The sequence below is a fragment of the Sardina pilchardus genome, chromosome 6 (assembly GCF_963854185.1).
Source record: "Sardina pilchardus chromosome 6, fSarPil1.1, whole genome shotgun sequence".
NCBI lineage: Eukaryota > Metazoa > Chordata > Actinopteri > Clupeiformes > Clupeidae > Sardina > Sardina pilchardus.
The window spans coordinates 4,536,628-4,552,631 of NC_084999.1; the positions used below are offsets into that span (position 1 = coordinate 4,536,628).

At 47.3% G+C, this 16,004-nt stretch overlaps 1 protein-coding gene across 4 annotated transcripts in view; it reads left to right on the forward strand.

The window, feature by feature from the left end:
* cobl (cordon-bleu WH2 repeat protein) overlaps positions 1 to 13,588 on the forward strand; it is a 53,437-nt gene extending 39,849 nt beyond the window's left edge. For all 4 annotated transcript variants that reach the window (XM_062538189.1, XM_062538190.1, XM_062538191.1 and 1 more), the window contains 7 exons: positions 3,263 to 3,482; positions 5,665 to 5,780; positions 5,969 to 7,698; positions 8,045 to 8,161; positions 9,227 to 9,496; positions 10,123 to 11,685; positions 11,736 to 13,588. In XM_062538189.1, the coding sequence (XP_062394173.1) occupies positions 3,263 to 3,482; positions 5,665 to 5,780; positions 5,969 to 7,698; positions 8,045 to 8,161; positions 9,227 to 9,496; positions 10,123 to 10,206 (2,537 nt within the window). In that variant the 3' untranslated portion in view covers positions 10,207 to 11,685; positions 11,736 to 13,588. The remainder of the gene's footprint in view (positions 1 to 3,262; positions 3,483 to 5,664; positions 5,781 to 5,968; positions 7,699 to 8,044; positions 8,162 to 9,226; positions 9,497 to 10,122; positions 11,686 to 11,735) is intronic.
* Positions 13,589 to 16,004: the final 2,416 nt, after the last annotated feature.

The window sequence follows — 16,004 nt, forward strand, 5'->3', positions numbered from 1 at the left end:
TTGAACATTTAACCAGCCAAAAATAGCTCCTGAAGCTTTGATACTAATAATATTGATGCTTTTGCCAGTTACTGCTTGTCCAAACTATAGTTTAACATTGCAAATGGGTTACGTCAGTGTGGCTCAATATGTGATGTGGCAAACGAAGGACATCAACCCCACTATGACCCTGGTTAATGTTTGTTGTTATAAGTTCTTGGCCGCTAGAGGGTTATCTTTCTGCTCTTTGAGCATAAGCATGATAGTGTTAGAAAAGTCCACCTTTGGGAGGTAATGAGAACTTGTCTATTTCCTATCCAATCTCACCCTCCCTTCTGTTCCTGTCTTTCTCCTCTTTGTTATTGTTCTCAATGCCTGTTACTGGATTCATGCTTTGCTCTCTCTCTCTCTCCCACTCTCTTGTTCTCTTTCTCACTCTCTCCTGCTCTCTTTTTCTCTCTCTTGCTCTCTCCTGCTCTCTCTTTCTCTTGCTCTCTCTTTCTCCCTATCTCTCTCTCCATTTTAATGCTCTCCATCTCTACCACTGACTCTTCTTTTCTCTCTCCTCTCTCTCTCCCTCCCTCATCTCTCCACATCCTCCTCCACCTATCTCTCTGTCTCTCCGTCTCTCTCTCTTTCTCTCTCTCCTTCCTCATCTCACCACATCCACCTCTCCCTCTCTCCTTTACAGTGTACTGCTGTGCCCCTGTCTCCTTGCGTTCGGGTCGCCGGTGAACAGGCTCCTGTCCTCCTCCTCTCTTCTTCTTCTTCCTCCTCTTCCTCTCCTGCTCCCTCCATCCTGCTCCTCTGCCCTTCCTCTGCTCCTTAGTGGCCTTCAGAAACACCTCCTCCACCTCCTCCACCTCCTCCGCCTTCTCCACCTCCTCCACCTCCTCCGCCTCCTCCGCCTTCTCCTGCTGCTGCAGCTCCAACTTCTCCACGCTGTCGTCTCAACTGACCTCCACCTGTGGTCGTTTTGACTCTGATTGTCCTCCTCTGGTTGTCATGTGAACAGTCGACCTTGCTGACCCTGTGTCACCTGGCTTTGATGTGAACATTTGTAAATATCGGTCTTTACGCCGGTGCCTTGGTCAGGTGTACTCTGCTCGTGTGAAGGTGTGTGTCCCAGGTAGTACCTGGCGATATGGAGATGGCGGTCATAGAGGGCTTTGGGAAGTGTATTTCTGAACAACTAAACTGCAGTGGGATCACAACAGCAGAGTAATCTCTGTCTTCGTGGTGATACATGTTGGGTCATTGGTTGGTGCAGGGAAAGTAATGTTTGGTGATATGATTGTCAGTACAGGGTTTTCTTTTGTGTTGAAGTTTTTGAATGAGATAATGAATTGTCTTTGAGTTCAAACCTGTTCTCAGAGCTACTTTTGAAGCACTTGAAAGTCACGCATGCAAAGTCCTTTGGCTTGGTAACTAAACATGTTTTAATGATGTTTACATGAAGAATGTATAAATCACCTACTGAACGAAACATTAAGAGGACAAAAATATGTTTTCCTGTTCTGTCCAGCAGTTAAGTTTGGGAGAACAGTTTTATTTGCAAAGTAGTTTCATTTTATTGTGTTAAGTTCAATGTTTTCATAATATTAGTTCATCAGGACGTTTATTAAGTCTCTCACTTGCATGCTTTAGTGGTTTGCATTACTTGAGTCTGTGAGAATCGAGACATGTTAATCGGGGGATTCTATTCTCCTGTGACATAGTATAACTGTAAACATGGACTGCAGGTGTCATCTTGTTCCAATGTAGTCTTTTCCAGGACATATGCATCAGTCAGGTAGAAGTCACCATGAATCAGAAATCCTACCAAAAGCCTGTATGTTGGGAGAATGTAGGTTTGACATCCTATGCATGCGGAATGCCTACAAAAGTTTTTTTGCACTTTGTTTCTAAAGTATTTTCACTCATTGTGTGTGGAGTAGTTTTTTAAATTGAATCTGGTTTTGGCCAATAAAGTTGTGTATCTTCGTGCCTGAGCCCATAGTGTCATTAGGAGTGTGTGTTTTCTCTGTGTGTGGGGAAGGTTGAGCTGCCTCAGGAGCTTATTTTGGGCCCACAGTCACTGTCACATAAGGTACCCGGAGATGAAGCATACCAACAGAGATATACACTACACTAACAGACTATATTACACTAAGACCTTACAGTATTACAGAGGTCAATTTCAGGAAACATTTTCAATGTTGTCACAATTATAGACACGGTTAACAAAACAATGCTACGCTTGGCCAGTATTTGAGGTTTTGAGCAATGTACAGTATATATCATAAGTATGATCTTCAGATGAATTCTCATGGAACGTGGTCATGGGAGGGACAGATGAACACACCTGAAGTGCCCACTTACCATCCAGACGATGTGTGCGCGCGCACACACACACACACACACACAAACACAAACACACCTAAAGTGCCCACTAACCATCCAGACGATGCGTGCACACACACACCTGAAGTACCCACTTACCGTCCAGACAATGCGCGCGCGCGCACACACACACACACACACACACAAACACCTTAAGTTCCCACTAACCGTCCAGACGATGTGTGTAAACACACACACACACACACACACACACACACACACCTGAAGTACCCATTAACCATCATACACACACACACACCAGAGGTACCCACCAACTGTCCAGACGATGCACCTTGTGGTTGTATGGTTTGAGGCGGAGCACTTTGTGAGGCCGTTATCGTTGCTGGGGTTTGGAGCTTTGGCATGCTTTTAGGAAGACTCCATAATATTTATTAAGCAGCACTGGGGAATCATTTAGCTTTGGCTTTTACTCTGGGAGTCATATGCTGCTTATATCTCTATAATTATAATAACTTTAGCTTTGGCTTTTACTCTGTGAGTCAAATGCTTCTTATATCTCTATAATTATAATAATTTGTGTCCTATCTTACTTCCTTCTGTTACCTTCCCTTTCCACTCTGTCTTCTTTTTTATCATCAACCACACACACACACACACACACACACACACACACACACACGCACGCACAATGAAAATACATATTTGGTATAAAAAATAGTAGTAACCAATTGCAATTAGTGCACAAATTATCTATAATAATGGTTATGTTTACTAATCCTTCAGTGTAGAGAGATAAGATGGGACTAATGAAACCGTTCTAGTGTTGGTGATTATGATTATGATGAACATGTGAGCGGTAGTGGAGGTGGAGGTGGAGGCTGAGACCCTGGTGGTGGTGGTGGTGCTTGCTGATGTGTGTTTGTCCCTGGTGCTGCTGCAGCATGGCTGCACTCCTCTCGTCCAGCAGAGGGCGCTGAGGTTCCAGTGGACTCAGTGGAGACGGGCTCCGTGAGCAGCAGCAGCGGGAGCTTCGCCGATCAGGGCTACGCCGAGGACCCGTGCCCCCTGAGCTCGCCCTCCGACCGCACGCCACCCCGCGCCCCGCGAGACCTCTCCAGCGACAGCGACGAGGGCTGCGCCACCTGGAACTCCAGCACCAGGTGTGCCACGTCACCTTAGCCATACACTAACTACAACAGCGATAGTGCCACCACACCACGTCACCTTAACCATACACTAACTACAACAGCGATAGTGTCACCACACCACGTCACCTTAACCATACACTAACCACAACAGCGATAGTGTCGCCACGTCACCTTAACCATACACTAACCACAACAGCGATAGTGTCACCACACCACGTCACCTTAACCATACACTAACTACAACAGCGATAGTGTCACCACACCACGTCACCTTAGCCATACACTAACCACAACAGCGATAGTGTCACCACGTCACCTTAACCATACACTAACCACAACAGCGATAGTGTCACCACACCACGTCACCTTAACCATACACTAACTACAACAGCGATAGTGTCACCACACCACGTCACCTTAACCATACACTAACTACAACAGCGATAGTGTCGCCACAACACGTCACCTTAACCATACACTAACTACAACAGCGATAGTGTCGCCACGTCACCTTAACCATACACTAACCACAACAGCGATAGTGTCGCCACGTCACCTTAACCATACACTAACGACAACAGCGATAGTGTCACCACACCACGTCACCTTAACCATACACTAACTACAACAGCGATAGTGTCGCCACGTCACCTTAACCATACACTAACCACAACAGCGATAGTGTCGCCACGTCACCTTAACCATACACTAACGACAACAGCGATAGTGTCACCACACCACGTCACCTTAACCATACACTAACTACAACAGCGATAGTGTCGCCACGTCACCTTAACCATACACTAACTACAACAGCGATAGTGTCACCACACCACACCACGTCACCTTAACCATACACTAACCACAACAGCGATAGTGCCACCACACCACGTCACCTTAACCATACACTAACTACAACAGTGATAGTGTCACCACACCACGTCACCTTAACCATACACTAACCACAACAGCGATAGTGTCACCACACCACGTCACCTTAACCATACACTAACTACAACAGCGATAGTGCCACCACGTCACCTTAACCATACACTAACTACAACAGCGATAGTGTCACCACACCACGTCACCTTAACCATACACTAACTACAACAGCGATAGTGTCACCACACCACGTCACCTTAACCATACACTAACTACAACAGCGATAGTGCCACCACGTCACCTTAACCATACACTAACTACAACAGCGATAGTGTCACCACACCACGTCACCTTAACCATACACTAACTACAACAGCGATAGTGTCACCACACCACGTCACCTTAACCATACACTAACCACAACAGCGATAGTGTCACCACGTCACCTTAACCATACACTAACCACAACAGCGATAGTGTCGCCACGTCACCTTAACCATACACTAACCACAACAGCGATAGTGTCGCCACGTCACCTTAACCATACACTAACTACAACAGCGATAGTGTCACCACGTCACCTTAACCATACGCTAACCACAACAGCGATAGTGTCACCACGTCACCTTAACCATACGCTAACTACAACAGCGATAGTGTCACCACGTCACCTTAACCATACACTAACCACAACAGCGATAGTGTCACCACACCACGTCACCTTAACCATACACTAACCACAACAGCGATAGTGTCACCACACCACGTCACCTTAACCATACACTAACTACAACAGCGATAGTGTCACCACACCACGTCACCTTAACCATACACTAACCACAACAGCGATAGTGTCGCCACAACACGTCACCTTAACCATACACTAACGACAACAGTGATAGTGTCACCGCAAAACAGCACAAGAACATCATACACCAAACAAATAAATTATACATTAACAGTAAATCTGCATCTGCAGATCTCCACGTTTGATGTGAATGAAATCAGTTGATCAACACTGTTTACAGAGGGAGCAGTACAGTACATTCATGATCATTGTCCTAGTATAGTGATCTATAGGAAGTAGTGTAAAGACAGGAAGCAATAGTCCACATTCATGTCCTAGTATACTGTAGTGAACTATAGTGAATAGTGTAAAGACAGGAAGCACTACATGCATGATCATTGTCCTAGTATAGTGAACTATAGTAAATAGTGTAAAGACAGGGAGCAATAGTCCACATTCATGCACACATGTACAGTAAGCCCTTCATCATAACTGAGTTATTTTCCCCCTTCTGTGAAACAGTCAAGACTTGTACCAGAAGGGTCAGTCAGGCAAAATAAAGGACAGCTATGAGGAGGACCCCAAGCTGATGGCTCAGCTGCAGCTGACGCTGGCTGATCTGGATGCAGAACTAGCAGGTACAGCTCTGATAAGCGCTCACATATGAACAGAAACAAGGCTGCTTTCAGTTTACTTACAGACTTTTATTTACTTATTTTTATATACAGTTTAATTGACCAAATTACAATGTATTGATGTAATGTCAATGTAATGATTTGTGTGCTTTAATTCTAATGTGTTTGTGCTTTACTGTGTTGTCTGTTAGAAATGAACCAGAGCAGTGAGTCTCCCTCTGAAGCTGATGACGTGATCCCTGTGTCTGTTGTGGACTTGGTCCCCGTGACAACCATCGATGAGGTGCCGGACACGCAGCTGTCCAACAGTCAGAACAAGAACAACAACGCCACCTTGTGTCCGGAGCCTGCAGTGCAGCCACGCGTGTCAGGGGAGGCGAGGGGCTCCAGGAGCACGCAGGAGGTCAAGCAGCCGCCCCCAGAGGTCAAGCAGCCGACCCCCGACTCAAAAGACAAGACGCTGAAATCTGAGCCGTCCCTCCGTGAGAGTAAAGCAGTGGGCTCAGCAACAGGGACCAAGCCTCCTCCTGCCAAGAACAGCAGCACAGTGGCGGCTCCTTCCAAGGCTCAGCCTGTTGGTGGTAGCCAGAGCAACAGAGCGCCCCCTAGGGCACAGGAGGCCCATCTGGAGCGCAGCAAGATCACCCAGGTGCCCGCCTCCCGCTTCGGCACCAAGACGTTCACCATCGTCCCGACCAAAGTGGCTGTGCCCAGCAGCGCCCAGACCCAGGGCTCGCTCACCGCCGGTGCCATCAAGATTGATGACCGTGGCAACATGGTGAAGGGGCACGGTGTGCGGCAGTGTGTGGGCACACCACCGGTGGGCACACAGGCTGAGAAGGAGGAAGCCGCGCCGCCCCGTGAGAAAACCACCCTCGGTGCCATCAAGATCGACGAGCGGGGCAACATGGTGAAGGGCCACGGAGTGCGGCAGTGCGTGGGCACATCGGTGGCACAGGCTGAGAAGGAGGAAGCCGCGCCACTGCGTGAGAAAGCCAAAACCTTCTGGACATCCACAGACAAGCAGGAAGCTCCTACTGCCACAAAAACGAAAACAACAACAACAACAACAACAACCAAAACAGTGGTGACCCCTCAGCCTGCCCCAGTTTGGGCCAAGGCTAAACCTGCGGCCAGCAGCGCTGTCTCTGGGATAAACCATTCCTCCACAGCTCAGGATGGCAGCCAGGCCTCCCAGGGTGCGGAGAGCAGGCCTCCCAGCTCAGAGCCCGCGGGTCCAGCCCAGAGGACCGCGCCGAGCGCCCAGGACCCCAGAGACCTGTCCTTCCTGAAGCCCCAGAGGCGCACGTCCAGTCAGTACATGGCCTCGGCCCTCAGCAGCAAGTTCACCGTGCGGCCCGCCGTCAGAGCCGAGGGCATTCAGGAGAAAGCGGAGCCGGTGCCTCCAGCCCAGAAGCCTTTTGTAGAGGTACGACCCGCCGCCACCTCCACCTCCAGTGCCAGCGTTACAGTTAAGGGTTCCGCTGGCTCGTCCCAGGTGGTTGTGTCCAAGGAGAACGGTTCTGTTCCCGGCTGGACAGCTCTGAAAGGCCCGCAGGCCTACAAGAGCCACACCTTCAACAAGCAGGCTTCAGTTGAGCCACCGCGTCCTCTTAAGGGAGGGGCAGGGACCGTGTCTGATGTGGACTCAGGGCCGGTCAACAGCAAGACAAAGGTGACCTCCCATGTGGCTGCTAATAGATCCAACACGACTCACAGCCCAGCCTCGGACCAACCGGATAAGAACCCGGAGCCCTGGGCCGCCCCTGGAGTTCTGCCTGAGCCCAACCAGGTGAGCCTCTTCGGCCCAGTGAAGAAGTTCCGGCCGGTGATCCAGAAGTCCGTGGAGAAGGACACGTCTCTGCACAGTTCGCTGATGCAGGCCATCCAATCAGGAGACAGCAAGGAGCGCCTCAAGAGGGTACACACAGATTGACACCTACTGCACATACACACATGGAATACACACACGGAATACACACACAGTTACAATCGCCTTGCAATTTTACACCTGCGTTTGCAGCCATTTTTCTACAACCCCAAATCACAAAAATTTTGGAGATTGTGCAATATGAATAAAAACACAATACAATAATCTGAAAATGTTGTGAACTCATATTTAGCTACAAATAGGACACCGACAACATATCAAATGTTGAAAATGACAAATTTGAGTATTTCATGGAAGGTATGTGGTATTGTGGCATTTCTATGGTGTAGTGTGAAGTTGAGTTCACACACACCTGTGTGTTCCTCTTGTCGTGCAGGTGTGCGAGACGTCGGCTGGGAGTGGCCTGAAGCAGCCAATCCTGGCGGAGGAGGAGAACACCCAGTCCGCCCTCCTCTCGGCCATCAGGGCCAACAGCTCCAACCGCCTCAAGCAGGTAACCTACACTAGCCTACTCACACACTAGCCTACTCACACACTAGCTTCCTCACACACTAGCCTCCTCACACACTAGCCTACTCACACACTAGCCTACTCACACACTAGCCATCAGGTAACCTACACTAGCCTACTCACACACTAGCCATAAGGGCCAACAACTCCAACCGCCTCAAGCAGGTACCCTACACTAGCCTCCTCACACACTAGCCTACTCACACACTAGCCTACTCACACACTAGCCTACTCACACACCAGCCTCCTCACACACTAGCCTACTCACACACTAGCCTACTCACACACTAGCCTACTCACACACTAGCCTCCTCACACACTAGCCTCCTCACACACTAGCCTACTCACACACTAGCCTCCTCACACACTAGCCTACTCACACACTAGCCTCCTCACACACTAGCTTCCTCACACACTAGCCTACTCACACACTAGCCTACTCACACACTAGCCTCCTCACACACTAGCCTACTCACACACTAGCCTCCTCACACACTAGCCATCAGGGCCAACAACTCCAACCGCCTCAAGCAGGTAACCTACACTAGCCTACTCACACACTAGCCTATTCACACACTAGCCTACTCACACACTAGCCATTAGGGCCAACAACTCCAACCGCCTCAAGCAGGTAACCTACACTAGCCTACTCACACACTAGCCTCCTCACACACTAGCCATCAGGGCCAACAACTCCAACCGCCTCAAGCAGGTACAGCCTCGACACTCTCAACCTACACTAGCCTACTCACAACAACACACAACCTACACTATCCTTCTCACAACAACACACAACCTACACTAGCCTACTCACAACAACACACAACCTACATACACAACAATACATAACGTACTAGCCTACTCACAACAACACACAACCTACACTAGCCTACTCACAACAACACACAGCCTACATACACAACAATACATAACGTACACTAGCCTACTCACAACAACACACAACCTACACTAGCCTACTCACAACAACACACAACCTACACTAGCCTACTCAGAGGTCGAGTTGGTTTGACTGTCCTTGTGTCCACAGACAAAGTCAAAGGCAGCCAAGGAGTTGGACCGCTTCAGAGCCACGGAGTCAGTGAGCGCTTCTCAGAACCACACCTCTCCTCTTCAGCACACCTCACCTCCGTCAGCTCTCGCACCTGCTCACGCAGTCGCCCCCCCGCCCCCTCCTCCACCTGCTGCGGCCCCTCCTCCCCCCCGGGTGGCGCTGGCGTCCGTGGGGAACCCAGAGCAGACCCGTGAAGCTCTGCTGGACGCCATTCGCTCTGGGGCCGGGGCCAAAGGCCTGAAGAGTGTGAGTGTCTCTGCGATGATCTTCCTCTTCCTCTGTTAGCTTATATAGGTCTTCCTCTTTTAGCTGTGCATGTGGAACGTTAGTAGAACCTCACTCCCCGACACCTCAAGAGCGCTGTAGGTCTTCCTTTTTAAGCTGTGCATGTGGAACGTTGGTAAAACCTCACTCCCCGACACGTCAAGAGTGCTGCTGCCATGAAAGCTAAAGCCCGGGCTTTTAGCTGGATTGTTAGCGCACTCGACTCCCAATATCCAAGGTGCTGCTGTGTCGCGGGTTCGAGTCCGGGCGTGTGCAGAGCTGAACCACAACACAGGTTACATATGCACTGTATTGTATATTCGTAGATAATAGCACATTTCGCTGGAGGAACCCTTTGTGGACAATAGGATGTGGACAATTTCTCTGTGGAAATGCAGTCTACTTCATTCCTGATATGGGAAATAATCTGTACATTTTAAAATTGTATGCAAGAGATATTAGTGTGATGGGAAGGAAAAGACTACAAAAAGGCTTCATCAGTGTTTATTTGGTAACTAGCCAATAGCAACGGGTTGTGCTAATCAGCAGGTGTTGTTACTTTGCCAGCTTGTGTCCAGAGAGGTCTGATGTCCATGTCTCTGCTCTAGGTTCCTGTGGCCACTAAAACCGTGCTGGTGAACGGGCGACTGGGGACCATGACCGCGTCCAGCTCTCTCTCCCAGGGCCTTTAGACGGTGAGCTGCGGGAGGCTGGACACTGCAGGCGCCGGCCGGAGAGGAGACCAGATGATGGACAGGCGCTGGTGTTCCCCGCCCTGGTGGCCGGCGGTGTTTAGTTTTTATTCGTCATTATCTATTCCCAAATTTGCTGCTGCTATAGTGTGCCAAGAATCACCGCAATATCATTATTATATTCTTATTTACAGCCTTTTATTGTTATTATTAATATTATTATTATTATTATTATCATTATTTCCCAGGCTAAAATACCGAATGTTGTGTATGAGATTCTTGACTTTTGTTCACATCTGCAAAGCAATGAGGTTTTTTTTATGTTGTTGAAAAATCACCAGTCGCATTTTATGTTCTTAATAAGATACGAGACAGTGTATGGCAACTCTGTTATTGTGATTGGCCAGCATTATTAGAAGACTGGATGCAAAGTGGCATCAAACTTTCTAGTACACACTAAGCAGGGCCCTACAGCTTCTATAAAAGACACAAACGCTGAATTCCAGAGGCAATACTGCTAACGCATTCCTCAGAGAAACAGTCTCTGGATCGATACACCTTAAATAACTTCACATTACAGTCCTTAGCCAGAAATAATAGTGTTTGTGGAAATGTTTTGGTTGTTGCCCAGCCATGTTTCCCCAAGAGATGAGCAGGGTACTGTACTGTACTGTTCGTCCAGCATCAGTATGGATGCCTGGTGAAGTGTGGGTGGGTGCATTAGTCGCAAGAGTGTTCAAGCTGCTGTCGGCCAGATAGCAGAGCGTCTGAGTGGGTACAGTAGTACCTAATGCCTTACTGTGTGTTCACACCGCGGGCGACTTGAGCTTCCAAAGATTCCGGAAGTCATTCATTTTCAATGGAAGCCGGCTTCTCTCAGCTGCCAGCAGCGACCAATCCGTCGGCGTCGCGTTTTGGGCGTCTTGAGCGACTAGAGAAAGTTGAAAGTGGTTTAACTTTATGGTAATGAGCTATGACGCGGTTCAGCGACCAAACGACCAGCAACGAACATAGAATGCTACTACGTCAGAGCGGCCAAAGCATCCAAGCTTCCCACGGCGTCCTTGACAGGGCGTCCAGAGCGATATTGGAAGCTCAAGTCGCTCTTGGTCTGAATGCACAGTTAAGCCAACTGGCCTGTTATTATATAACCTCATTTATATATATTTTTATTGTTTTGAATGAAATGAACCTCACAGATGTCCCTCATGTCATGTATAAGGTGGGGGTAGTGTACCCAAGGATAAGCTAACTGCTCTGAATGCTGAGATCATGGTTAAGTTGAAGTCACACACATGCACACACACAGGCACACCACTCATACTGTACATACACACATTCACATCCATGCACTCACACGTGCGCACACACACACACACACACACACTTGACAGTGCCTATACTAGAACGAAAGATGGTGTCCTGAGCTTGCCATATGAATTAGTAGAAGTGCTATTCTAAGCGACAGGTTATTTGAAGGTGCATCTGTCATGGGAAGACCAGTATATGGAGTAGTGAGAGATCTGAAGGTGCATCTGTCATGGGAAGACCAGTATATGGAGTAGTGAGAGATCTGTTTGGTGAGGAATACAAGGAGGGCAAAATTAGCATTCATTCCATCCAACTATGTGTGTGTGTGTGTGTGTGTGTGTGTGTGTGTGTGTGTGTGTGTGTGTGTGAGTGAGTTTGCAGGAATGAGGGGTTTTATATTAACAACATTTCCATGATACACACACAGTTTCTGTAATCTACTGTCTATTCCATATTCTACATATTTGGACCTGAGAAATGAATCTTATGTTGTTATTCATTAATCGTAGCATACTAGCTTTCTTCACTAGAAACATTATTCACTTTTCTGAACACATCTCAGTTGTGGTGGGTGTTGTTTTGTAATGGAGGCCTGTTCTGTTTACCTGGCCAGGTGTGTACCCACCTCATGTACAGTATTTGAACTGGTGTGTGTGTATGTGTGCGTATGTGTTTGTGTGTGTGTGTGCGTGTGTGTGTGTGTGTGTGTTTAAGTATAAGTAAAAAAACAAGCATAAGCATAACATATTCAGCAGAAATGACTCAGTCAGATGATATCCCAGAGGTCGTGAACTCTGCATTAGCAAGAAGAGTAGTGCACGTTCACTAGTCACTAGTAGACATCATTTCATGATAGCCTATTTGAAGACTTTCATTAGTATTTACTGATATGCTATATTGATAGAAGTTAAGAAGTAATTTTTTTTAATATATTTGTATTATTATTATTATTACGATACATCATTTTTGTTTGTTTAAAATGAATTGAAAGCAGCCAATCATAGTGTTTTGTTCAGGCTAGTTTGTGTCTTTAAACTATAAAATGTGCATAGTCAGAACAAGAGTAGAGCAGGACAGTCTCTTCAGGTTTCGTTTGCTGTTGATGCCAAGAAATCACGTAGACACAACTGCTCAGCTGACTTTCATGTGTGTGTGTGAGAATGTGTGCTGGTGTCTTTCTGTCATTTTGTATGTAGCGTGAGTGATACCCAGATTATTGGAGGCAGTTGTGGGAACATTTGCTACAGTAGCGTGTTGGCTGCAACATGAGATTAGAGATTATTTGAGGTGTGTTGAGTTGAAAGGCTCACAGATGGACTCTTTGGCTTCTGGACTCTCTTTCACACACACAATACACACTAACTTCATAGTGTTTCTTTAAGTGATGTTGCTTCTGCTCTGTATATTGTCCTGTAATTAGAAAAAAAGAGAGATTTATATACATATCTGCTGACGATTTATATACATATCTGCTGACGATTTGCGCAACTGAACTCTGATTGAGTTTCTTCATGCCATGATTTACCGTATTTAATATGATGTAGAGAGGAGTGTGTGTGTACCACAGGAAGTGATGTGACACAGTGTGTGTGTGTGTGCGTGTGTGTGTTTGTGTGTGTGTGTGCGTGTGTGTGCGTGCGTGTGTGTGCGTGTGTGTGCTTGTGTGTGTGTGTGTGTGTGTGTGTGTGTGTTTCCTTGCAGTGGAATAACTGTGGGGTGATTGGACTAGGTCTGTGTTCATTGTGGATGGATCACATGAAGGAGTTTATATTTTTAAATGATTATTTTTTTGAGAATATGTTGGTATTTTGTACTTCACACCCTGATGTAGCTTACTGCAAAGGATCACAGAGATTTTTGGGTACTTGATTTGAATGATTGATCACTGACTGCAAAATATCATGTGGGTTTTTGGTACTTGATTTTAGTTATATTACAGACATTTTGAAAATGACATTCCTTGTTAAAATATTGCTTTTGTATGTTAATCACGCTCTATGGTTTGGAGGGGATTTTTTTGTTTCGCAGTAGGCTATAGTTTGTAAATCAATAAAGCGTTTTATAAACTCAAGGAGACCTTTTGATCATTGCCTCTAAAAATGACCTTAAAAATGGTGTGTTTGCATATTGTTGCCTTCAAGTTGTGATCCATTAATAAAAGAAGTGTTTGGCTCATGACTAGAAAGAGGCGCCATTACACCTGATCTGGCTTCTATGGCTCCTGTTGTCCTAACTTCTCCACACTTCTGTCTTTGTGTCGTCATAAATCTCTGCTCACCAAAATCTCTCTCCAATCCCTGTTTCTCTCTCTCTTTCTCTCTCTCTCTCTCTAAGAAGACCTACGATTCTGGCTCTCTGCTCACCAGTCTTCAATGCCTCTCTCTCTCTCTCTCTCTCTCTCTCTCCACCAAAGCCTGTCTCGTCTCACCAGAGTCTCTTCCAAACATCTGTCTCATTGACTTCATACATTCATCTCTGTCAAATGCATTTGTTTGTCATAAGCTCATGTTGTTGACTTCAGAATCCATCTGAGGGTCCACCCTGTAATTTGCTCATGGTGCAAGAATGACCCGCACTACCATGTATCAACACTAGGGGGCACACTTCCACTGTGGCCCCAAAACTAGAGAGATGTGTCAAGCCTGCTTATGATAACAGGATTCTCCCTTAAGCTGAGGTAATAATGCAGAGGGGTTCGCATGTTTACCATGTAAGGAAGCAGTGCAGAATATAAACAAGAATTAGTGAAGAAGAAAGGAGATAAAGCACTTTTATTTTATTTATTTTTTTGCACAAAATCACTGCACAGATTGTGCAAAAACTCACTCATTATTTTTTAATCAGATGAACTTGAAGAAGAACAACAAAAGCAACAGCAACAGCATCAGAACTGAAGAGATGGTGGGAGAGCTGCGTAGAGTAGAGTATAAGTCAGTGTGTGGACCCTGGAGAGCTGTGTAGAGTATAAGTCAGTGTGTGGACCCTGGAGAGCTGTGTAGAGTATAAGTCAGTGTGTTGACCCTGGAGAGCTGCGTAGAGTATAAGTCAGTGTGTTGACCCTGGAGAGCTGTGTAGAGTATAAGTCAGTCAGTGTGTGGACCCTGGAGAGCTGCGTAGAGTATAAGTCAGTCAGTGTGTGGACCCTGGAGAGCTGTGTAGAGTATAAGTCAGTGTGTTGACCCTGGAGAGCTGTGTAGAGTATAAGTCAGTGTGTTGACCCTGGAGAGCTGTGTAGAGTATAAGTCAGTCAGTGTGGACCCTGGAGAGCTGTGTAGAGTATAAGTCAGTGTGTTGACCCTGGAGAGCTGTGTAGAGTATAAGTCAGTGTGTTGACCCTGGAGAGCTGTGTAGAGTATAAGTCAGTGTGTGGACCCTGGAGAGCTGTGTAGAGTATAAGTCAGTGTGTTGACCCTGGAGAGCTGCGTAGAGTATAAGTCAGTGTGTTGACCCTGGAGAGCTGTGTAGAGTAGAGTATCAGTCAGTGTGTGGACCCTGGAGAGCTGTGTAGAGTATAAGTCAGTGTGTGGACCCTGGAGAGCTGTGTACAGTAGAGTATAAGTCAGTGTGTTGACCCTGGAGAGCTGTGTAGAGTATAAGTCAGTGTGTGGAGCCTGGGGCAGGAGTCATGTGCATGGCATGGCACTGCTGGGCCTGTTCTGGAGCACCTGGAGGAGAAGGAGCCCAGGAGAGACCTGCACAGAGAATACCCCTCATGGCACAGAGAATACCCCTCATGGGGCACAGAGAATACCCCATCATGGGGCACAGAGAATACCCCTCATGGGGCACAGAGAATACCCCATCATGGGGCACAGAGAATACCCCTCATGGCACAGAGAATACCCCTCATGGCACAGAGAATACCCCTCATGGGGCAAAGAGAATACCCCTCATGGGGCAAAGAGAATACCCCTCATGGTGTCAGAGAATACCCTTCCTGGTGCTCAGAGAATACCCCTCATGGCCCAGAGAATACCCTTCATGGCTCTTCTTGTGGAGGAATAGTACTCTGTCAGGGGAGGTGGGAGGGAATGAGGGTGAAAAGTTAGTACATGAAGATGGGGTGGGAGTAACTGTAAGTGTGTGTGTGTGTGTGTGTCAGACGGGGGAGGTTCGTGGGGAGTGAAAATTTCATAAAAGCAGAGGACCGGGTGGTATGGGAGTGTGTGGTGTGCATGTGTATGTGCACTTTTGACTGTGTGTATGTACGTGTATGTGTGTGTGTGTGTCTGTACATGACTGGGAGGGGAGGTGAGAGTATTCCGTGCAGGGGGTCGGAATCCCGGGAGCGTTCTGTACTGACCACAGGCGAGAGAACTAGAACTCTGGAACTGCTGACATCAGCATCATCCACCCCATAGACATATATACATAGACACCGCATTGGACTCTAGAACGTACGGCAAGAGCGCCGCCATATTGCTAGGGGCAATGTCGACCGATAGATCAATGGAAGCCTATGGAGAAACAGGTGTCTCTGAGTGGAA